Source organism: Chiloscyllium punctatum, chromosome 36, assembly GCF_047496795.1.
Source record: "Chiloscyllium punctatum isolate Juve2018m chromosome 36, sChiPun1.3, whole genome shotgun sequence".
NCBI lineage: Eukaryota > Metazoa > Chordata > Chondrichthyes > Orectolobiformes > Hemiscylliidae > Chiloscyllium > Chiloscyllium punctatum.
The window spans coordinates 9,431,585-9,456,508 of record NC_092774.1 but is presented as its reverse complement, the minus strand read 5'-3'; the positions used below and the strand labels follow the sequence as shown (position 1 = coordinate 9,456,508).

At 50.9% G+C, this 24,924-nt stretch overlaps 1 protein-coding gene across 1 annotated transcript in view; it reads left to right on the top strand.

The window, feature by feature from the left end:
- The window catches only part of LOC140459982 (uncharacterized), a 29,967-nt gene extending 14,976 nt beyond the window's left edge, over positions 1-14,991 (top strand). Inside the window, exons 2-3 of the mRNA XM_072554398.1 lie at positions 4,099-6,137; positions 14,025-14,991. Of these exons, the coding sequence (XP_072410499.1) occupies positions 5,304-6,137; positions 14,025-14,663 (1,473 nt within the window). The 5' untranslated portion in view covers positions 4,099-5,303 and the 3' untranslated portion in view covers positions 14,664-14,991. The remainder of the gene's footprint in view (positions 1-4,098; positions 6,138-14,024) is intronic.
- Positions 14,992-24,924: the final 9,933 nt, after the last annotated feature.

The window sequence follows — 24,924 nt, the reverse complement described above, 5'->3', positions numbered from 1 at the left end:
TACTCGCTTCCAGGGCGAGTGAATCGCTCAGTGAACCTATCACGCTCTGGCTTAATCGCCACTCCCAGACACACGTCGGGGTCGTGGGTTGTATTTTACAGCCTGCACTGATCAATCTTCTTTTTGTATGACCTGCAAGCACGTCGGGGTACTGAGCAAATCCATCCCCAGTTTTCCACGCGCATCTGCATGTGCGCTAGCGTTTGCATGCATATTTGACCTGTCTTTTACTTGAGATTTCCTTTCCCTGATATTAGCCTCAGCCTCCCACATGTTATGAGCACTCCAATTCACAGGTTCTATTTTTCCCTTCCTTTTCTCCTTCTCTCTCTCCCCTCCTCCAACCGCCTTTTACTAAAACTTCCTTCCTCCAGAAAACCACATTCCTTAATCCACGAATCCTAACTGCTTTACAGACTCTGGGCTGTATTTATTGAACATGTGTTGTATTTTTGACTGGCCATTCTAAGTCCTGTGTGGACTCTCCCTTTGTTTGCTCTTGCCGGAGAGTGTTCAGCGCTCTCTCTCTCTCTCTCTCTCTCTCTCGCGTGATACCGTTATCTTTTCCCTTTGACTTGCTTTTACCTCCGGAGGTCCCCTCTTGCATTGGGCATGTCGGTCTTAATGCCGTGGTTTTTTGTAAACCAAGAAACCACATACCCGGTATGTCTTTGGCGAGTCCAACCCAGCCAGTGGTGGTTCCAAGTCTAAAACCACCCTTATACTTGCTGTCTCTTAAGCACTATAGAGACGGCAATCTTTTCTTTTTGAGTTTTACTCGAATACCGTGCGAAAGTTCATTGGAGCCTCTTCCTGCTTTGTTTATCCTCTTAGAATGAGTCTCTGTGTTAGGATTACTTAAGCCACGACTCTTACCCCGACCCTATTCGGTTCGGACCCGAGCACTGGGGAGATCCACAGATTCCCAGTCCCCTCATGTAAAGGGGCCAATTCAGCGCATGAGACAAAGTGAAAGACCTTCAAGGCGCTGGCGCTTGTGCCTCCTGGGAATCTTCAGAACCTTACCCAGTCGCGGGATCCCAGACAAGCCCCCACGTTTACTGTCGTGGAAATTAAATCGACTCGACTCAAATGCTAGCAAGAGCAAAGAAAAGGCTTTATTGTAATCTGTGCAGGGGGCCCCAATACACTTGGCAAAAACACCTTATGTAAGGGGCCTGAACAACTTTCACATATTCTCTTTATACTACATTTCACTTATCCTTATCACACGCTCAAGGACACGAACTGGGAACATTCGTGCTGCTTTCCACATATGGTGTTGGTTTTCTCATTCCTTTGCTGTTGACGTAATTGCTTACTGCCCTTTATGTTTTCCCTGACTCTTGCTGAATCTGACTGTTTGTGAGACTTGCAACGCCAAGCTGTCTGCTTCCAAAATTCAGCAAAGTCAGGCTGCCTACTTAAAACCTTTAGCAAAGTATTCTCTTTCAGATTTCACAGTAAATGTTAATTTTCCACGACATGTCCTTTCACCATTTACCCTGTCCTGCCCCTTAGGAATTCTTATGTCTTTTAACCGTTAGTGACTATGTACCTGCATCCACCACTTTCTCAAGGCATTCATTCCACCGTTTCCTGTGTTAAAAATCTTTTTAAAATCTTTCTCCTCTCACCTTGAAAATATGCCCCTCACGTCTTGAAAATCTCCCACTTTAGGGAGAAGACATCTGCCGTTCACCTTATTTAAACCAGATCTTCCCCACCCCCCCCCCCCCCCCCCACACCGACTATTTTATAAATCTCAGTAAGGTGACCTCCCCATAGTTCAAACTCTGCATTTTGGGCAAAATCGTGGTAAATCGGCTCCGAGCCCTCTGCCCACGGACTACCGTTTTGAATACTAACTCAGCAGATTAGTTGCCAGTCATTCCATTGAGACAGAATGCAACTGGCAGGAGACAGATGTTCATATTGTGCACACTCTCTGCGAGCAGGAATCTTTCACTGGGACCTGGTTAGGAATGGCGGCCAGGTTATTTGCAATCCCCTGTAACTCGGAAACTGCAGTCTCTGCCGCTCTGGGGTAGGGTGACCCTTGATAAATGTGTATATATCATTGATGAATACACACACGAGTGTGTGTGTGTGTGTGTGTGTGTGTGTGTGTATATATATATATCTCTGCAGGTTCAAGAAAGCAGCTTACTGCTGTCACCTTAAGGGCACCTAGAAACAGTCACTGAATTCCCTGCACAGCGATATCCACGTCCATGAGTCTGGCAGTGAGCTGCTTTCTTGTACGTTGGCCCACTGTTCTATTCAGGAGGGAGCTTTTGACCCACAGGCAGAGAGAGGACGGCGATTATATTTCCAAGTCAGCGTGGTGAGTGGCTCGGAGGGGAACTTGAAGGGGGCAGTGTTCCAGTGTACCTGCTGCACCTCGGTGGAAGTGGGGTTGGACAGTGCGCTCTAAGCATTAGGCTCTTGATGTCCCGAGGCCCTGACACACCACACACTGTGGACCAGCAAAATTTTATTCAGCACAGTACAACACCATCTTTGGAGAAACGCTGAACGCTCCTCGCCAGGCGTGTCGAGGGAAGCTCTCCCTGAACAAAAGAAACGGTCCTTCCTTTAGACTAAATCTTTACATCACAGTCAGTGAAGCCCACAAGACGACCCCCAGTCACATGTCACTCGTGACACAATACAGTGACCACCTGACCTCCAGAAACAATGTCACATCCCTCAGTGGCCAGATCTGGTGTGAATTGTATATACTGTGTATATATATTTTTAAAACTGCAGGGTGTAATCAGAATTCCAGCTATAATGTTATTACTGCCTTCTGATTGGAGGATGAAAATGTAAATAGGCTTTTGAATGGTACGGAATTGGCCATGTAAATGGCTCTGCAGAGGAGATGAGAATGCAATTTCTTACAGTCCATCTGTAAGCCAGAGGCATCCCAACCTAGTGTCAGGACATCCCATTTCCTCAGGTCGGCAGAGCAAGTTAACTCGTTCATATCACATAAGGAGCCTTCAGTGTGTGAGAAACAAAGCTCACTCACTTCAATAATTTCAGTCCCAGACAAGATCTGAATCAGTCGTGTCATTTATTTTACTCTTGCAAGTGGGTGTGATGTCCAGTGTCTATAAGGCAGAGGACAGACACACACCCAATTCAATTCATACACAACATTTATATAGTTTGGTTTCTTTTGTTTTACATTGCTCCTCCCCTGCTTACATCTTCCACTTCCCTAAGACCGGCCCCCATTACCCCTGTTTGTCTCTTGCCTTATCCGGCCTTGTCTGTGATAAAATGCTTATTTCTGGCCTCACAAGGCTATTTGACCTCATCCCACTGTAGGTCATTGTTAGGCATATTCTTTCTTCATCATTATCTACCCCCTTCATCTGTACCTTTCCCTCACAGCATCTTATCACTAAGCCCTTTTAATTGGGGTTTGTTCCTGTGTTTCTGTAAAAGTGGGAAACAGATGTTTATACCTACTGTTTGTACAGGCGTATCTAGCTTAACTTCCTCCCCTCACAACATCTTATCTATTTGCCCGTAATGTCTATCATTGTTTTGTAGTCACGTTTCTTTCTGGCATACAATGTTAGCTAATATAAAAACAATTTTATATATTTCCTCCACATCGTTTCTATTCTTGTTGACTCAGCTCTTGGCCAAAACAATTACACACCGGTGTGAGTTCATTTACTTTGCAAAATGGAATTGCAGAATTGCAGAAGTAACATTAATTTACCTATATCCCACAAGTGCGTCTTGTAGATGGTACACACTGTTGCGACTTTTGAAGGGAGTGTGTTTTTGACGTTCATAGGACCCTTACAGTGTGGGAGTAGGCCGTTCAGCCCATGGAGTCCACCCGACCCTGCGAAGATCATCACGCACAGGCCCAATCCCTCCCCCCACCCCCCCGACTCTGTGTCCCTGCAATTCACACAAGCTGACCTGCCCTGTGGACACTACGGGGCAATTTAGCGCAGCCAGTCGGCCTGACGTGGCACAGCTTTGGAGGGAACTTTGCGTGGATGTGGAATTGTCCGTTCTGAATTTTCACCACGCACTGACGGTGATTCCTGTAACCTCCTTTTGCAGTGGATGAAAAAAGGGGAGGACGGACAAGGCAACAACGTGAGCCGGTCGCTCGGATTTTGTCAGGAGCTGCGTGTCACTGAGCCGTTTGGGTGCGGCAGGTGAATTGCCTCGCTGGGAAACTCCTTCAACCACCAGCCCGTCTGGAAAAGCGCACCGCCCGAAGTGAGCATTCCGGCTCGGCGACTGTGGCCCGGTGTTACACTGCCCCGCCCGAGAAAACATCGCACCTCTCAGGGCCAGGAGGAAAGCGACCTGTCGTCTCTGTCCGAGCAGAGCTTCGCCTGTTCGTCAAGGGGTGAGTGTCCACCCCACAGGTTCGAGCTGCCGGTGGGGGGGGAACACGCTAAACACTGGCTGGTTGTCCCCACCACCCAACGTCGAGGAAAAAGCGCGAACCGCGGAGAGAGAGAGAGAGAGACCCCCACCACGTCGAGGCAAAAGCGCGAATCGCATAGAGAGAGAGAGACCCCCACCACGTCGAGGCAAAAGCGCGAACTGAGTAGAGAGAGAGAGAGAGAGACCCCGACCACGTCGAGGGAAAAGTGCGAACTGCGTAGAGAGAGAGAGACCCCCACCACGTCAAGGCAAAAGCGCGAACCGGGTAGAGAGAGAGAGCGAGAGAGAGAGCGAGAGAGAGACCCCCACCACGTCGAGGCAAAAGCGCGAACCGCGTAGAGAGAGAGAGACCCCCACCACATCGAGGCAAAAGCGCGAACCGCGTAGAGAGAGAGAGACCCCCACCACATCGAGGCAAAAGCGCGAACCGCGTAGAGAGAGAGAGCGAGAGAGAGACCCCCACCACGTCGAGGCAAAAGCGCGAACCGCATAGAGAGAGAGACCCCCACCACATCGAGGCAAAAGCACGAACCGCATAGAGAGAGAGACCCCCACCACATCGAGGCAAAAGCACGAACCGAGTAGAGAGAGAGAGACAGACCCCCACCACGTCGAGGCAAAAGCACGAATTGCATAGAGAGAGAGAGCGAGAGAGAGACCCCCACCACGTCGAGGCAAAAGCACGAACCGCATAGAGAGAGAGACCCCCACCACATCGAGGCAAAAGCGCGAACCGCGTAGAGAGAGAGAGCGAGAGAGAGACCCCCACCACGTCGAGGCAAAAGCACGAATCGCATAGAGAGAGAGAGACCCCCACCACGTCGAGGCAAAAGCACGAACCGAGTAGAGAGAGAGAGAGAGACCCCACCATGAAGAAGCCGTGGAAGTGTGAGGACTGTTACAAAGGTTTCAGAGCCCCGTCTGAACTGGAAGTCCACCGGCGCACTCATACCGGGGAGAGACCCTTCACCTGCCCCGAGTGTGGGCGGGGGTTTATCAGGCTCGCCAACCTGCAGTCGCACCAGCGGGTTCACGCCCCCGGGAGGCGCTCTAAGTGCCCCCGCTGTGGGAAGGGCCGGGAGGTGTCCGCCCAGCAGCCCCCGCGGCCCGGCGCCTGCTCTGAGTGCGGAGCCGGGCTGAGCCAGCCCCCGCCCCCTGCCCCCCCGCCCCCCGCTCCCCCGCCCGCCCCGGTCGAGCGGGCTGCCGACCCGGAGCGGCCGTTCGCCTGCGGGCAGTGCGGCAAGGCGTTCACCTGCTCGTCCAACCTGTCGCGGCACCGGCACCTCCACTCCGGCCGGCGGGCGTTCCGGTGCCCTGACTGCGGGCAGAGCTTCCGGCGGAGCACCGACGTGTCGCGGCACCGGCGGGCCCACACTGGCGAGCGGCCCTTCGTCTGCTCCCGCTGCGGCAAAGCCTTCGCTGACTCCGGCAGCCTGATGAAGCACGAGCAGAGCCACACCGGCGAGCGGCCCTTCCCCTGCCCGCAGTGCGGCAAGCGGTTCCCCCGCTCGGCCACGCTGCTGCAGCACCGGCGCACCCATACCGGCGAGCGGCCGTTCGCCTGCGCCGACTGCGGCCGGGCTTTCACCTGGTCGTCGCACCTGCAGCGGCACCGGCGCACCCACGCCGGGGAGCGTCCGTTCGCCTGCGCCAAGTGCGGCAAGCGGTTTACCCGGTCGGCCCACTTGCTGCGGCACCAGCAAGTTCACAACTGAATCCTCCCCCCCCCCCCCACCCCCATCCCACCATCCCCTCTGCCCCATCCCTCCACCCCCCCTGCCCTGTCCCTCCACCCCCATCCTCTGCCCCGTCCTCCCCACCCCCATCCCCTGCCCCATCCCCCCATCCTCTGCCCCATCCCCCCACCCCCTCTGCCCATCCTCCAGCTTTCCCCTCTTGTGGATTGGCGTTCCTCAGATTGATACCTGGTTTTATATTTACTTCCTGCAGGGACAACGTTCACTGCTTTACCTTTGGGGGGGAGGAAGGTCTGGACCATTTCTTTTTTCACCCGCGGGAGGTTGGTTATCACTGGCCAGTCTGGATTGCCCCCATCCCGAAGTGCTCCACAGGGTGGTTTAGAGTCAGCCACGTTGCTGTGGGAGTCTGGACACTCACGTCAGCCTGGCCAGTGAAGGATGGCAGTTTCCTTTCAACAATTGGCTGTAGATTTGTGGTCATTTCTATCGACCTCAAATGTCATGGCGAGATTTGAACCTAGGTCCTCAGAATATCGCTGGGGTCTCTCAATTACACTGGCACCATCCCCCACCTTTTCCTCCGCTACATCGATGACTGTATCGGCTGAACACTTCTTTGACTTCACTTACACATTTTATCCCCATGTCAAATTTACTTGGACCATCTTGGACACTTCCCTCCCCTTCCTGGACCTCTCCATCTCCACCTCCGGTAACCGACCAACCAAGGACATCTCCTACAAATCCACCGACTCCCACAGCTACCTGCACTGCACCTCCTCCCACCCCGCCCCCTGTAATGCAACAAGGGCAGGGCCCCCTCAGTCCTCACCTTCTACCCTAGCAACCTCCATACACATAGCGTCATCCTCCTCCACCATTAGTGGATATATTTTCCCTCCCCATCCCTATCAGCGTTTCGGAGAGGCCATTCCCTCTGCGACTTCCTTGTCAGATCCATGCCCCCCACCACCACCAGCCCACATCCCACTCCTGGTACCTTCTCCAGCCACCACAAGAAGTGCAAAACCTGTGCCCAGACCTCCCTCCCACCTCACCTCCGTCCAAGGCCCCAGAGGATCCTTCCACATCTGACAGAAATTTACCTGCACTTCCACAAATGTCACCTACTGTATCCGTTACATCTGATGTGGTCTCTTGTACAGTGGGGAGACAGGATGCCGACTTGCGTATCGTTTCAGAGAACATCTCTGGGACATCTGCACCAACCAACCCCACCGCCCCGGTGCTGAACACTTCAACTCCCCGTCCCACTCCACCGAGGACGTACAGGTTCTGGGCCTCCTCCATCACCAAACCCTAACCACCCGACACCTGGAGGAAGGACACCCTTGGGACCCTGCAACCACACGGGATCAATGTGGATTTCACCAGTTTCCCCATTTCCCCTCCCTCCACCTTTTATACCAGTTCCAACCTGGCACCACCTCCTTGACCTGTCCGTCGTCCTTCCCAGATGTCGGCTCCACCCTCCTCTTCTACCTATCGCCTTCTTTCCCCCCCCCCCCCCCACCTTCATCTACCTCTCGCATTCTCCGCTACCTTCCCCCTCCCCCTGTCCCATTTATCTCTCAGCCCTGGCCCACAAGCCTCATTCCTGATGAAGGGCTCATATCCGAATCGTCGATTCTGCTGCTCCTCAGATGCTGCCTGATCTGCTGTGCTTCTCCAGCAACACATTTTTGTCTTTGGATTAACAGTCCAGCGATAATATCACTGGGGCTATCGTCTCGTCCTAACTGTTTTATATTTGGGCCTGTATCTCATCTCTGTCTTTATTTTAACATTTATCTGTGATAGTAGTTTATGCCGCCCATTCCCAGTTGTCGCACAGAGTGTGTCCCCTTCCCGAACCGCTGCAGTAGAATGTGATATTGACCCCTCGCGAGCTGAACCCAGGCAGCCCCTGAACTGCTGGGACTGATGTACAACTTAGTTTCAGACATGGAGACGGGCCAACAGGAGAATCTAGTGAGGTCCTTTCTGCAATTTGAGGAGCCTTGGAAAAATCTCAGCCAGGAGTGATGTTGAAATTGAGGAGATCTACACCGATGAAGCAAGGTGCTTGACGTTTCTGCCTGAAATGCAGTGACATTGGCATGTTAGAAAGTGCCCTGATTGAACCCAGTTCAATCTACTGACAACTGGGTGTCTCTTGTGTTAGTGTCAAAAGCAAAACGTCCTCTGGATTCCACATTGATTACAAGACATGATGCAGTGATGAAGACCAGACTCCTGCCTGAATAATCAGATTGTATTGATCAGGGTTGGCAGTGCTTCCATCCTGATCAAGATGGATGCACAGAAGGAATTTGGCAAGGACCGTTCTGGAGATATCGGCCCCTGTAAGCCGAATGGGATGACATAAAACTCGTGTCACCAATGCTTCAGCTACTTTCCAAAGACTCGCGAACCAAGTCTTAACTCGTGTTCCGACCTGTGTAGTTTACTTGGATTAGGCATTAATATACAGCAGTGCCTGGGAGGAATATGTAAGTGTTTAACTAAAGGCTTCCAATTGTGCTATGCCATCTAATTTGATGATAAATCTTACCGAGAGTGAGTTTGTAAACGTGTGTCATTGGGTGAGGGCAAATATTGGCAAGGACAGTAAAGTAAATGGCTTTGACAGAATTCCTCGGACCTAAAACTGACTGGAAATCATGAGATATTTTGGCAAGCGTGGTTTTGACTAAACATTACAGCTATCCCCTCTAACAGACCGATTGCCGTTGCCTATAGTGCAGGATGTGTGCCCATTTGCCTGTCCCTGACCTGCTGCAATGTTCCAGCGAATCAGAGCGCAAACCAGGGCAGCAACATCTCGCCTTCGGACTCGGTACTTTCACCGCCTTCTGGCCTTAATATTGAGTTCAACGCCTTCAAATCGTGAACCGACTCCTGTTCCTTCCCTTCCCTTCCTTTTAAGCTTTACTTGTTACATTCCCCTACTACTTCCCTCTCTTTTCACTCAAAACTCACACAACACTAGGTTCTCGTCCCAACAGGTTTATTTGAAAGCACTAGCTTTCGAAGTATCGGTCCTTTTTCAGGTATCACGAGAGAGGAGGTTTCAGAGACAGAATTATCGAAGCAAAAGATCAAAGGGTCATCCAACTCAGATGAATATTCCAGGGTACAAATGCCCTAGGAAGGATAGAAAGGGGTTCAGGAAAGGAGGGGGAGTGGCCTTTTTGATAAGGGATCACATTATGGCGGTTCTTAGGGAGGTTATTCCTGGGAATACCCCTCCGGAAGTTATTTGGGGGGGACTGAGAAATAAGAAAGGGACGATCTCTTTCTTCGGATTGTACGCCAGAGCTCCCTCCAATCCTCAGTGGAAAATTGAGAAACAAACTTGTAAGGAGATCTCGGCTATCTGCAAGAATAATAGGGTAGTCATGGTCGGGGGATGTTACTTTCCAAACAGAGACCGGGACTGCCATAGTGTTACGGGTTTAGACGGAGAGGAGTTTATTAAGTGTGTGGAAGATAATTTTCTGATTCAGTACGTGGATGCACCGACTGGAGAAGGTGCAAAACTTGACCTACTCTTGGGAAATAAGGCAGGGCAGGTGACTGAGGTGTCAGCGAGGGAGCACTTTGGGGCCCCCCAACCATAATTCTCTCAGTTTTAAAAGGATAGACCGCATCTAACTTTTGAAATTCTAGATTGGAGGAAGGCCAACTTTGACAGTATTAGGCAAGAACTGTCAAACGTTGAGTGGGGGCAGATGTTCGCAGGTAAAGGGACGGCTGGAAAATGGGAAGCCTTCAGAAATGGGATAACGAGAGTCCAGAGGCGATACATTCCTGTTAGGATGAAAGGGACGACTGGTCGTGGAGGGAATGCTGGATGACTAGAGAAATTGAGGTTTTGATTAGGAAAAAGAAGGAGGCATATGTCCGGTACAGAGCAGAGATCCAGTGAATTCTTACAAGACTATAAAGGCAGTAGGCGTGTACTTAAGAGGGAAATCAAGCGGGCAAAAAAAGGGGACATGAGATAGCTTTGGCCATAGGGTTAAGGAGAATCCAATGGGATTCTGTAAATACATTAAGAACAGAAAGGTAACTAGGGAGAGAATAGGGCCCCTCCGAGACCGGCAAGGCAGCCTCCATGTGGAACCACGGGAGATTGGGGAGACAATAAATTAGTATTTTGCACCAGAGCTTAATGTGGAGAAAGACATGAAAGATATAGAATGTGGGTAAATCGATGGTGGCATCTTGAAAAATGTCCATGTTACAGGGGGAGGAGGTGCTGGATGTCTTGAAATGAATAAAGGTGGATAAATCCCCAGGACCTGATCAGGTGTACCCTAGAACTCTGTGGGACGCTATGGAAGTGATTGCTGGGCCCTTTACTGAGATATTTATATCATCGATGGTCACAGGTCATGTGCTAGAAGACTTTAAGAAAAGTGATGAGGACAAGCCAGGGAACTGTGGACCGGTGAGCCTGACATCGGTGGTGGGCAAGTTGTTGGAGGGAATCCTGAGGAGCAGGATGTACATGTATTTGGAAAGGCAAGGACTGATTAGGGATAGTCAACATGGCTTTGTGCGTGGGAAATCATGTCTCACAAACTTGATTGAGTGCTTTGAAGAAGCAACAAAGAGGATTGATGAAGGCAAAGTGGTAGATGTGATCTATATGGACTTCAGGAAGGCATTCGACAAGGTTCCCCATGGGAGACTGATTAGCAGGGTCAGATCTCATGGAATACAGGGAGAACTAGCCACTTGGATACAGAACTGGCTCAAAGGTAGAAGACAGAGGATGGTGGTGGAGGGTTGTTTTTCAGACTTGGAGGCCTGTGACCAGTGGAGTGCCACAAGGGTCTGGCTCCACTACTTTTTGTCATTTATATAAATAATTTGGATGTGAACATAGGAGGTATAGTTTGTAAGTTTGCAGATGACATCAAAATTGGAGGTGTAGTGGACAGCGAAGAAGATTACCTCAGATTACAACAGGACCTTGATCAGATGGGCCAATGGGCTGAGGAGTGGCAGATGGAGTTTAATTCAGATAAATGTGAGGGGCTGCATTTTGGGAAAGGCAAATCAGGGCAGGACTTACAATTAATTGTGTAAGATCCTAGGGATTGTTACTGAACGAAGAGACCTTGGAGTGCAGGGTCATAGCTCCTTGAAAGTGGAGTCGCATGTCGATGGGATAGTGAAGGAGGTGTTTGGTATGCTTTCCCGTATTGGTCAGAGTATTGAGTACAGGAGTTGGGAGGTCATGTTGCGGCTGTACAGGACATTGGTTAGGGCCACTGTTGGAATATCGTGTGCAATTCTGGTCTTCCTGCTATCGGAAAGATGTTGTGAAGCTTGAAAGGGTTCCGAAAAGATTTACAAGGATGTTGCCAGGGTTGGAGGGTTTGAGCGACAGGGCGAGGCTGAACAGGCCGGGGCTGTTTTCCCCGGAGCGTCGGAGGCTGAGGGGTGACCTTATAGAGGTTTATAAAATCATGAGGGGCATGGATAGGATAAATAGACAAAATCTTTGCCCTGGATTTGCGGAGTCCAGAATTAGAGGGCATAGGTTTAGGGTGAGAGGGGACAGATATAAAAGGGACCTAAGGGGCAACATTTTCACACAGAGGGTGGTACATGTATGGAATGAGCTGTCAGTTGAAGTGGTGGAGGCTGGTACAGTTGCAACATTTAAAAGGCATCTGGATGGGGACATGAATACGATGAGTTTAGCAGGATATGGGGTAACTGCTGGCAAATCGGACCAAATTAGGTTAGAATATCTATCTGACTGCCATGGATGAGTTGGACCGGAGGGTCTGTTTCCGTGCTGTGCATCTCTATGATTCAATGACCTCATGTGAATGTATTGAACAAACCTTAAAACGGTTCCTTACCCTTAAATGTTTAATCAGTTAGAAAGGAGATGCAGGTTTTGATTGACTAAATGCAAACTTCTTGCAGAACACTGCCCTGAGATAACTAAAGATTTTATTTTTATGTATACAAAGGACGACATCTTTGCTTGTTACATTCTCTGTCACCATGTCCTGTCTCCTCTCCCTCACCCAGCTCCGGCAGGTAGACAGACCATTGTTCTGTTATTCTCACATTCCGATCACTTAACCTGAACTATCAGCATTTTTTTTTTCCCCTCCAGCTGTAGCATAACTGCTGTCCCCTCCACACTCGACCAGCTCTGAAGAAGAGTCCGCGAGACTCGAAACTTGCTCTCTCTCTCTCTCCACGGCTGCTGTCTGACCCGCTGTGATTTCCAACATTTGTTCTGTTCAGCACGGATGCCAACAATTCTGCAGTGATTTGCTGCTGCAACAGTAGGCCATGCTCTGGAAAGGAGAGGGTTTGCCCGCTGTTTTAAACAAGGAATGAAAGTCATTGCAGCATCAGCTGTGAGCAGGTCAGACCTCGAGGTGAGGGAGGGAGGTTTATGGCCTGGTTTTAAAAGGAAGAGGGACATATAGACGACTGGTTGCTTGCCATCCCTTCCCTGGAGTCAGTCTTTCCATGCCTAAGTTTTAGTGAGCAAGATGCCTCCAAAAGTTGCAAGGCTTTTCCTTTACTCCATGCAAGTTCCTGGGGAGATGATGAAACCGCAAGTGGTATTCTCACATTTTATCCTTGCAAAAACCGGAAAGGTCGGACTATAATCGCTTCCTCGCGATGCATCCAGTTTGCGTGAGGTGAAACAAAGTTCATCTTTCAGTCGTGAAACACTGAAAGCTGGCACATTGGAGGCAACAGGTAATCAGAGTCGATAAAGTGTAATGCTGAAAAAAGCACAGTCGCTACTTTTTCCAGCGCCACACTTTATCGACTCTTGACTTCTCCAGCACCTGCAGTCCTCACTCTCTCCTCGTTGTAACAGGTAATCAGGCATGCAAGTGGTAGATACTGGACCATTATTTGAGCACAGGAGTAAGGAAGTCTTGCTGTAACTGTCTCTGAAGTACTGTGAGCAGTTCTCTTTATTTCAGGACAGATATTTTTCACTGGGGGCCAGTTCCGAGAAGGTTTATTAAGACCATCCCTGCTGTGGATAATTGCCTTGTGACTGTGCTGTACACCCCCTGTGTAACTCTCTGACTGAATAGGTGCTGTTTCCCCTCGTGGCAGAGTCCAGGACCAGGCTGCGTTGTCTCACAAATACAGAGGTCCCAATTTAAGACTGAACTAAGTAAGAATTTCTTCTTTCATAGTCATAAAGTCATACAGCACGAAAACCGATCCTTCGGTTTAACCAGTCCAGGCCGGCCATTAATCCCAAGCTAAACTAGTCCCACCTGCCTGCTCCTGGCCCATATCCCTCCAAACCTTGTTTATCCAAATATCTTTTAACTGTACCCGCATCCACCACTTCCTCCTCTGGAAGATCATTCCACACACAAACCACTCTCTGTGTAAAACTGAATTGACCCTCATGTCTGTTTTAAATCTTCCTTGTCATACTTTAAAAATATGCGCTCTAGTTTTGAAAGACCCCACTCACAGGAAAAGACCCCTTCGTTTACCTAATCTGTATCCCACGTGATTTTATAAAACTCTTTATCAGGTCACCCTTCAACCTCCTACGCTCCAGTGAAAAAAAACTCCTGGCCTCTCCTTCTAACTCAAACTCTCCAGGCCCGGAAACATCCTGGTAAATCTTTTCTATCCTTCCTGTAGCAGAGTGACCTGAACTGGACACAGTACTCCAAAAGAGGCCTCACCAAAGTCCTGCACAGTCTGCTCCTCTTTTTTATGAATTATTATGATGACATTTTCCTGCTCCTTCATTCAGCTCAATTTCAGAGACTTAGCTTATACTCTTGTGGCTTCTCTTTCACCCCCCCCTCCCCTTAATTTTTCTCTGCTTTAAAACAGTTTCACGGATTATTGGAAGAGGGGGATTTGGAGTCGGGGAAACTCGAACGTCAGGATCGGACGGGGTTTCTCGGCACCTGGGCACGATCAGACCTGGAGATGGCGGTGAACGGCGCAGTCCGGGCTGAGGAGAAACGCTACCTGTGCTCCGTGTGCGGGCAGGCCTACAGTCGGTGCTCCGGCCTGTGGAAACACGAGCACAGCCACACCCTGGAGAAGCTCTGGAAGTGCGACGACTGCGGGAAGGCGTTCGGCTACCCGTCGGACCTGGAGGCCCACCGGCGCTGCCACACCGGCGAGCGGCCGTTCTCCTGCTCGACCTGCGGGAAGGCGTTCGCCGGCTCGTCCACCCTGGCGATCCACCAGCGGCTGCACACCGGCGAGAGGCCGTTCACCTGCTCCGACTGCGGCAAGAGGTTCACCCGGTCGTCCAACCTGCAGGAGCACCGGCGGGTGCACACCGGCGAGCGGCCGTTCGCCTGCGCCGACTGCGGGATGGAATTTGCCCGCTTGTCCAACCTGAAGAACCACCGGCGCGCCCACACCGGGGAGAGGCCGTACTCCTGCTCCGAGTGCGGCAAGGCTTTCACCCGGTCGGTCAACCTGCAGAAGCACCAGCGGACCCACACCGACAAATAAACCTCACCAATGTCCCAGTGCAGAAAATGCCACAAAGCTTCACAGGAACTGATGCCCTCACTCGAGACTGTTTTGACTGCCCCAGTGGGTAGAGGCGATCAGGAGAGAATTTCCAATTAACCCACAGTATCAAGAAACCAGTGAGTCCACAATAAACTCGTAGAATTAGATTCTGCCATTAGTCACATGTAGGATTGAACTAGGGTTTTTTGGAGTTGGTGTCTGCCGATGTTAAGAAAAATCTCATGGGTTACAATGGGTTAATATTATGGATAAAACCCAAATTAATCATCACTTCATTAAACCACATGATGAATCTTTCTTGAAATGCTTTGAAGTTTACTTCCTCCCGCTGGCTTCTCCTCCTGCCTTCTCCATTCTCGCCTCTAAGAAGAAACCCTCGCTGATGGAGCTTAGTGACAACCCAATGAACTGCAGATACTGTAAATTAAAAGCAAAAAAAAAGATTGCTGGCCTGGCAGCGTCGGCAGAGAGAAATCGGAGTTAACGTTTGGGAAACGTTAAATCGGACCTCTCTGCACAGCTGCTGCCAGGCCCGCTGAGGTTTTTTTTTCCAGCAATCTCTGCTTTAGCCGCTGAAGCTTCTTTTGTTCATAAGGTTGAGACAAGCCGATCAGCCTCCTCCTGTTGCTGGTTCTCCATTTGAAGTTATACCGAAAAGGAGTCAGACCTGTGTGTGTGTGTGTCGTGTGTGTGTTAGTTGCCAGTTTTAACATTGTTTTTGGCGCTCTCTTTCCAATGTCCTGCCCTGAACTTCCTGCAGGCTCATTCATTGCAACCGGGGTCATTCCTTGTTCTGATGGTTAAAGATCAACACACCAGGTTGCAGTCCAACAGGTTTATTTTGGAAGAAGCAGCTTTCGGAGCACTGTCCCTTGGTCGGGGAGCTGGTGGAGTCGGAGTCAACGGTGATGTAACTACATGGACTGACCTCCCAACTCCCTTCCATGAGGCCATTCGCTTCCGGGCATGCGCAGTTGGAAAGGCGGCGGCATCACCTCCGGTTGCGCGTGCGCACTCAAAACCACGCCAGCCTCCCACCTTGTTTCAATGTGCTGGCATGGTATTCCATCTCCGTTCATCCCGATTGGTCAGAAGACAGGTCACTCCTCGTTCACTTCGCTCCGATTGGCCAGAGGGCCAGCCGCTCATTCACACTCCTCTGTTCCGATTGGTCGGAGGGCCAGCCGCTCATTCACACTCCTCCGTTCCGATTGGTCGGAGGGCCAGCCGCTCATTCACACTCCTCCGTTCCGATTGGTCGGAGGGCCAGCCGCTCATTCACACTCCTCCGTTCCGATTGGTCGCAGTGCCAGCCGCTCATTCACACTCCTCCGTTCCGATTGGTCGCAGTGCCAGCCGCTCATTCACACTCCTCCGTTCCGATTGGTCGCAGTGCCAGCCGCTCATTCACACTCCTCCGTTCCGATTGGTCGGAGGGCCAGCCGCTCATTCACACTCCTCCGTTCCGATTGGTCGGAGGGCCAGCCGCTCATTCACACTCCTCCGTTCCGATTGGTCGGAGGGCCAGCCGCTCATTCACACTCCTCCGTTCCGATTGGTCGGAGGGCCAGCCGCTCATTCACACTCCTCCGTTCCGATTGGTCGGAGGGCCAGCCGCTCATTCACACTCCTCCGTTCCGATTGGTCGCAGTGCCAGCCGCTCATTCACACTCCTCCGTTCCGATTGGTCGGAGGGCCAGCCGTTCGTCGCGGTCCTCCAACCGAAGCGGAAGGAGGAATTCGGGGTTGGGAGGTTTCGTAAACAGCCCGGCGCGCGTCCTAAACTCAAAACAGGCGAGGACACGCCCCCCCTTTTTTTTTAAAATTGTCTCTGCGGCGAAAGTTGACTCGGTTTTTCTCCGGCCGGAAGCCTCGGCGCCATCTTTATGTGACGGCCGCGGCGGGAGGCACTGCGCACGCGCGCGGTCTCTGCGCCGGCATGGTTTTGAGTGCGCACGCGCGGCTGGGGGTGGGGGGCGGGGCAAGTGTCGTTGCCGCCGCCGCCGCCTTTCCAGCTGCGCATGCCCGGAAGCGAATGGCCTCATGGGAAGGTAGTTGGGGTGGTCAGTCCGTGAACCTCACCACACGCCCCCTGAGCGTCCAGGTGCAGAGGTAAGGCCACTCGGCCCCTTTGGTTGCGCCCCGCCATTCAATGCAATCATGACGCACTCAACCAGTGTTCAGAGGAATGAGGGGAGCCCTTTACTGGAACATGTGGGGAGTTTGACAGAGTGAGATGTGGAGGGGGTTGTTACCCCCCCACCCCTTGTCTGGGAGAGTCGAGAGGCATTGGGGCATCATCTCAGAGTGAGGTGGGGGTGGGCGTGGGGGGGGGAAGGAATGGGGTCGCCCACTGAAGACAGAGATGAGGAAGACTCTGTATGTTTGCGATGTGGAGTTGCCGCTGTTGGAGTGGGGTGGGCAACGTTAAAACTCACACGACGCCCAGGTTGTAGTCCAAGCAGTTTATATTTGAAAGTGCAAGCTTTCGGAGCGCTGCTCCTTCGTCAGGAACATAGGACACGGAATTAGCCACTCTCCAGTCATTCAGCACCTCTCCCATAGTGATAGATGACACAAATGTCCAAAGCGAAAAATCAAAGTGTCAGACGACTTATGCAGTGTCTTGAAGAAACCTAGATTGCTATTACGTCTTTAATCACTTAGAACGGGGATGCAGGTTTTGATGCATTAATGTGTAAATCCCACAATTTCTTTCAGGTTATATCCCTGAGATGACCTAACGTTTTATCAGTTTTTTTTTAAAAACGGTGACATCTCAGTTCAGACAATGCACTAAAGGTGTGATGTTCTGTCTGTATCCCAGTCTTGAGTCGGACTGAGATGCCGGTGTTGGACTGGGGTGGACAAAATTGAAAAATCGCACATTACGAGGTTATAGTCCAACAGGTTTATTTGCAAGTGCTAGCTTCCGGAGCGTCTGGCAACCACATGATGAAGGAGCAGCACTCCAAGCTAGTACTTCCAAATAAACTTATTGGGCCATAACCTGGTGATGTACGATTTGTAACTTGAGTCAGACTGGTTCTGTTTCCAAAGTAGGAATTTACAAAATACCACATTGACTGACTGCCTACATATTGTGTGCTCTTTGAACAAAATGGAATGTATCTGCAAATACAAGTCTGCAAATGCAAATTCACCCTGTCGACTTATCTGTACATGTGTGTGTGTCTGTGGGAGAGAGAGAGAGACCTGCATACCCATTCTACGTGATTGAAGACTTAACAGCAATCTTGGTTTGGTCAATACATTGCATCAGTTGTATGACACTTTGGTCTTTTACAATAAACTCTGTGTCCTCTGATCCTGCCCCACCTGAAGAAGGAGCAGTGCTCCGAAAACTTGTACTTTCAAATAAACCTGTTTGACAATAATATCTGGTGTTGTGTGATTTTTAACTTTGTACATTTGCGTTATCTACAACTACGGCTGAGGTGCTGAATGATTGGAGAGTGGCTAATGTTGCGTCTTTGTTAAAGAAAGGTTATCAGGAGAAGCCTTGGAACTCTAGACCTGTGAGTCTAACCTTGGTGGTGGGTAAGATGTTGATTCTGAAAGAGAGGATTTATATGCATTTGGAGAAGCGAGTAATGATGGGGGATAGCGAGGTTTTGTGCGAGGGAAGCAGTGTCTCACAAGCTTGATTGAGCTTTTTGAGGAGCTTATCAAAGGTTACCTAAGATTACAATGAGATCTTGATCAATTGGGTCAATGGGTTCAGGAGGGGCAGATGGAGTTTAATTTGGATAGGCGCGAGGTGTTGCATTTTGGTAAAACAAGCAAGGACAAGACTTATACAATTAAAAGCAGGGCCTTGAGCAGTGTTGAAGAACACAGGTACCCAAGCATTCAGGTACACTTCTTCGAAGTTTGATTCAAATGTAGACAGGGCGGTTAAGAAAGCGTTTTAGCACGCTTGCCTTAATTGCTCAGAGCTTTGAGTATAGGAGTTGGGGACGTCACGTTGAGGTTGTACAGGACATTAGTGAGGCCTCTTCTGCAGTACTGCATCCAGTTCTGGTTGTCCTGTCACAGGAAGGGTATTATTAAACTGGAGAGGGTTCAGAAACGATTTATCAGAATGTTGCCAGGAACAGAGGGTTTGAGTTTGAAGAAGAGGCTGGGACCTTTTTGACTTTAGCATAGGACCTTGAGGGGTGACCTTACAGAGGTTTACAAAAGGGTCTCTTCCCAAAGGTGGGGGATTTCAAGACTGGGGGCATATTTTTAAGGTGAGAGAAGAAAGATTTCAAAAGAATACGAGGGGCAATGTTACTACGCAGAGAGTGGATCGAGTGTGGGATGAACTTCTCACGGAAGTGGTGAATGTGGGGACAGTGACAATGTTTAAAAGACATTTGGATGGATATGTGAATAAGAAACATTTGGAGGGATTATGGGCCTGGAGCAGGCAGGTGGGGACTAGTTTAGTTTGGGCTTAGGGTCAGCATAGACTGGTTGGACCAAAGGGGAAGTGTGACTCTTTTTGTCTCTCCCTCTCTCCTCTCTATCTGTCTTTCCTACTTTCTCTATCCCCATATCTATACCTCTCTTCCTATGGAAGCCTACGTGTCGTGTAGGCAAAAGTGAGGACTGCAGATGCTGGAAACCAGAGTTTAGATCAGAGTGGTGCTGGAAAAGCACAGCAGGTCAGGCAGCATCCGAGGAGCAGGAAAATCGACGTTTTGGGCAAAAGCCCTTCATCAGGAATAGAGGCAGGAAACTCCAGGGTGGAGAGATAAATTGGGTGGGGGGGGGGGGGGGGAAGGTAGCAAAGAGTTGAATAGGGGTGGGGATGGAGGTGATAGGTCAGAGAGGAGGGTGGAGTGGATAGGTGGGAAGGAAGATATGCAGGTAGGATCGTTCATGGGGACAGTGCTGAGCTGGAAGGTTGGAGCTGGGGTGAGGTGGGGGAAGGGGAAATGAGGAAACTGGTGAAATCCACATTGATGCCCTGGGGTTAAAGTGTTCCAAGGCGGAAGATGAGGCAGGCGTCGGGTGGTGAGGGAGCGACGGTGAAGGAGGCCCAGGACCTCCATGTCCTCGGCAGAGTGGGAGGGGGAGTTGAAATGTTGGGCCACAGGGCAGTGTGGTTGATTGGTGCGGGTGTCCTGGGTAGTGTATGCTCAGTCTGGGTATCAGTCAGATGACAGTCCGGCACCTTTTCATAGTCATTGCTTCCCAGTCCCAGGCCTGCAAATTGATCAAGTTCAATCAGCTCGACTCTTAACAACCTCCTTTCAAAGAACCAAGATCTCCTAGTCTGAGCCGATCCAAATCTACTGTCTAAACCTGTCGCCCAGTTCCTAAACATCTGTACCCCTCTGCTCCCCAACTACTCATGCATCTGTGCAGACGCATCCAGGCACCTACCGCCCTCTGTGTAAAGTTATTTTGTCTTTTCGTCGGCTGTCTCCCACTCACTCTTCTATTTCTGTTTTAAATGAAGTTTGCAGGGTGTTGCATTAGACAAATTGCCAACGGGAAAACTGAAGACAAACGGCTGAGGGGTCCGCCGCGTTGACCAAACCTGAGCGCTGGTCAGGTTTTGAACATGGAAGGAGACAGTGCCGTTTGCAACGGAGAGAGACCCATACGTGTGCCCCGCCTGTGGACAGGGCTTCAGCCAGTCATCAGCTCTGTCTAAAACAGAAGTGCAGGCATTAGATTAGATTACTTACAGTGTGGAAACAGGCCCTTCGGCCCAACAAGTCCACACCGACCCGCCGAAGCGCAAACCACCCATACCCCTACATCTACCCCTTACCTAACACTATGGGCAATTTAGCATGGCCAATTCACCTGACCTGCACATCTTTGTATTGTGGGAGGAAACTAGAGGGAACCCATGCAGATACAGGGAGAACGTGCAAACTCCACACAGTCAGTCGCCTGAGGCGGGAATTGAACCCGGGTCTCTGGCGCTGTGAGGCAGCAGTGCTAACCACTGTGCCGCCCATTCCGGGGAGAGATCCTGGAAGTGCGGGGGGGGACTGCGGGAAGGGGGTTTCAGTGACCCATTTCAGCTGGAAATTCATCGGCGCCCTCACACCGGGGAGCGGCCGTTCGCCTGCCCGGAGTGCGGCAAGGGATTCACCCCGGTTGTCCCACGCTGCTCACCCACCACCGGGTCCGCACCGGGGAGAGGCCCTTCACCTGCGCCGAGGGTGGGAAGGAATTCACTTGTGCGTCCCACCTGCTGACACACCAGCAGGACCACGAGTGACCGCAACGATAGCGTTTATGCTGTTCCTCGTCACCGGCAGGAGTCTGTCTGGCTGAACTTCCAGAAGGTAAAAACAATGACTGCAGAGGCTGGAAACCAGACTCTGGATTAGTGGTGCTGGAAGAGCACAGCAGTTCAGGCAGCATCCAAGGAGCTTCGAAATCGACGTTTCGGGCAAAAGGATTCCTGCTGAAGGGCTTCTGGCTGAAAATTCCAGCCCAGTCATCGAGATTAATGTTCTGATAACCGAAGAGCTCTGTGGGCGAGTGAGTCTTTTCCATGTCTCTGAAAACAGATTCGTCTCCCGGACTTTCCAAATGGCTATTTCCTGACTGCGATGTTGCTCCCCGCCCCCCCCCAACCTCCCAACAATGCTCTTGGAGATTTTATGCCACGGAGATTGAGAGAATCTGACCAGGTATCTCCTCTGCTTCCCTCCCACTGGACAAAAACCGTCTCGCAACATTTCCCCCTTTGATCGGAGTCGGGAGTGTGGCGCTGGGAAAGGCACGGCAAGGGGTCAGAGGAGCAGGAGAATCGATGTTCCGGGTGTCAACCCTTCAGTCGGGAATGGGAATGGATTCCTGATGAAGGGGCTTATGCCCGAAACGTCGGTTTTCCTGCTCCTCGGAAGCCGCCTGACCCAGCGCCACACTCCCGACCTCCGACTTCACTCACTCCCATCTGTGATCGCTCAACCTGCTCTAAGTTTTTACCCTTGTCCCTGTAGCGGGGAGGCAGTGGCTCCTGTGCTACCATCGCCGGACTGCTAATCCAGCCGCCCAGGTCGTGTCCTGGGAATCTGGGTTCGAATCCCGCCCGTGGCAGAAGGTGGGAGTTTGGATTCAGTCGCTGTTGGGAATTAAGAGTCTGATGATGATTGTTGGAAAAGCGCATCTGGGGGGGGGGTCCTTTAGGGAAGGAAGCCGCTATCCTTATCTCGTCCGGCCTACATGTGACTCCACACCCCCACAGCCAATGTGGTTGACTTTATTAAAAAGTAATCTCTGCTTTTTTTTTCCCGTCCCATGAGAAACACCGAACGTCTATTCCCGGTAAACCGCCAACTCCTTAAATCAGATTGTGAACGCTTCCTTCTCCTCAATCGCCAGCAACAAAAGAGCACGCAAGACAGGAGCTAAGGCCGGTCCACCAGTGGATCGATCGCCCCCCGCCCCCCCTCCCTGAGCTGGGTTTTCTGAACCAACTCTGCTCCCGCCTCTGCAATACAATTCCGGCCTCTTCCGTGTCCCGTCCAGCCTCCTCCCCCATCTTTCACCGAGCCGTGCAGCACGGGAAACAGACCCCCTTCGTTCCAACCAGTTCGCGCCGACCATAGTCCCAAACTCGCCTCGTCCCACCTGCCTGCTCCTGGCCCGTATCCCTCCAAACTTTTCCTGTTCACGTACTTACCCAGGTGTGTTTCAAACATCACAGAGTCATACAGCGGTCATCAGGACATTTGTTCCACACGCCCTGTGTTTTTGGGTGTATTTTGTTTTATTCGTCATCGTTTTGTGGCCTGGAAGGGGCAACTGCTACCCATCCTGGCTGTACTTTGAACTGGATTGCTCTCTTGGCCATTTCGGGCTCACCGGAGTCGCACATTCGGAGTCGGAGGTCAGGATTGCTTTACCTGGAGGGTGTGTGTGTGTGTGTGTGAGATCCAGGTGGGGTTTTTTTCTTACGTGATGATAGTTCCGTGGTCACCATTTTCTTGCCGGTTTGATTTATTGTCGTCACGTGTACCTAAGTACAGTGAAAAGCTGCGTTTTTGTCAGCGGTACAGGCAGGCCGTAGCAAACGAGGACATACAGATCATAGCGTGCACGCCGGGAGGATCAACATTACTCCAAGTGAGATCGTCCATTGATCGGCCTAGTAATCAGAGAAGCTGTTTTGGGGCTTGAGTTGGAGCTTCTGTCTGACGGGAGAGGTGAGGAAGGGCTTTTGCCCGAAACGTCGATTTCGCTGCTCCTTGGATGCTGCCTGAACTGCTGTGCTCTTCCAGCACCAAAAAGCAGGGGACTCGCAGCAAGTGAGGAGGCCTGTGACCAGTGGAGTGCTACAAGGATCGGTGCTGGGCCCTCTACTTTTTGTCATTTACATAAATTATTTGGATGCGAGCATATGAGGTACAGTTAATAAATTTGCAGATGACCCCAAAATTGAAGGTGTAGTGGACAGCGAAGAGGGTTACCTCAGATTACAACAGGATCTTGATCAGATGGGTCAGTGGGCTGAGAAGTGGCAGATGGACTTTAATTCAGATAAATAAAAGAGGTGCTACATTTTGGGAAAGCAAATCTTAGCAGTACAGGACATTAGTTAGGCCACTGTTGGAATATTGCGTGCAATTCTGGTCTCCTTTCTATCTATTGTGAAACTTGAAAGGGTTCAGAAAAGATTTACAAGGATGTTGCCAGGGCTGGAGGATTTGAGCTACAGGGAGACGCTGAACAGGCTGGGGCTGTTTTCCCTGGAGCATCGGAGGCTGAGGGATGACTTTATAGAGGATTACAAAATTATGAGGGGCATGGATAGGATAAATAGACAAAGTCTTTTCCCTGGGGTCGGGGAGTCCAGAACTAGAGGGCATAGGTTTAGGGTGAGAGGGGAAGGATATAAAAGAGACCTCAGGGGCAACATTTTCACACAGAGGTTGGTACGTGTATGGAATGAGCTGCCAGAGGATGTGGTGGAGGCTGGTACAATTGCAACATTTAAGAGGCATTTGGATGGGTATAAGAATAGGAAGGGTTTGGAGGGTTATGGACCGGGTGGGACTAGATTGGGTTGGGATATCTGGTTGGCATGGACGGGTTGGACCGAAGGGTCTGTTTCCGTGCTGTACATCTCTATGATACCACTCTAATCCAGAATCTGGTTTCCAGCATCTGCAGTCATTGTTTTTACCACTGTAGGAGGGCATGTCTGGGGTTAACTTTCAACTTCAGATGTGCTGTTTGCTAGCCCATGTCGAGATTTGAAGCCGCATTTTCCAGAGTGCTCTCCTGGATTAACACTCCCAGTGGGTTCAGCTCCATTGTAGCATCTCTGAGAATCACCGAAGCCTCTCCTGCTCCGTCCTCCGGCTCCACTCCTTCTTTCGTTCGATTGGTCGCAGGACTTGCACTATTCGGGTCCTCCAGCACCAAGATCTATGCCTGCGATTGGCTGGAAGGTTTGTTACGCCAGCTCGGTCCTCCAGCCCCCTTATTGTCTCCGATTGGCTGGAAGATTTGATGCGCCCGCGCTGTCCTCCGGCTCCGCCCCCTGATTGTCTCCGATTGGTTGGAAGATTTGATGCACCCGCTCGGTCCTCCAGCCCCGCCCCCTCTTATTGGCCAGCATCCGTCTGGAACCACCCCAAGTAGATAGCGAGAGATGGGTGCTTTTTGGGCCAACATCATGTCAGGAGTTGGACCTTCCTAGGAACTGTCTTCTGGGGAATGGCTTCTGAACTGGGGCAGCGACTAGATGATTTGCACCAAAGAGGGACCATGAATATGAGATTTGTCACCATCTTCCCACCTGCCTCGGCCTGGCCCATATCCCTCCAAGCGTTTCTCAGTCATGTGCTTATGGAAGCGTCTTTTAAATGTTGTAACTGTGCCCACGTCCACCACTTCCTCTGGAAGTTCATTCCACACACGAACCACTCTGCGTTTAAAGAAATGTTGCCCCTCGCATCCTTTTTAAATCTTTCTCCTCTCACCATAAAAAAGTTTTGAATTCCACCTCCTCCCCCCCCCCCCCCCCCCCGCCCATCCTAGGGTGAAGACTTTGCCTATTTAGGGTGGCACAGTGGTTAGCACTGCTGCCTCACAGCGCCAGAGACCTGGGTTCAATTCCCGCCTCAGGCGACTGACTGTGTGGAGTTTGCACATTCTCCCCGTGTCTGCGTGGGTTTCCTCCGGGTGCTCCGGTTTCCTCCCACAGTCCAAAGATGTGCAGGTCAGGTGAATTGGCCATGCTAAATTGCCC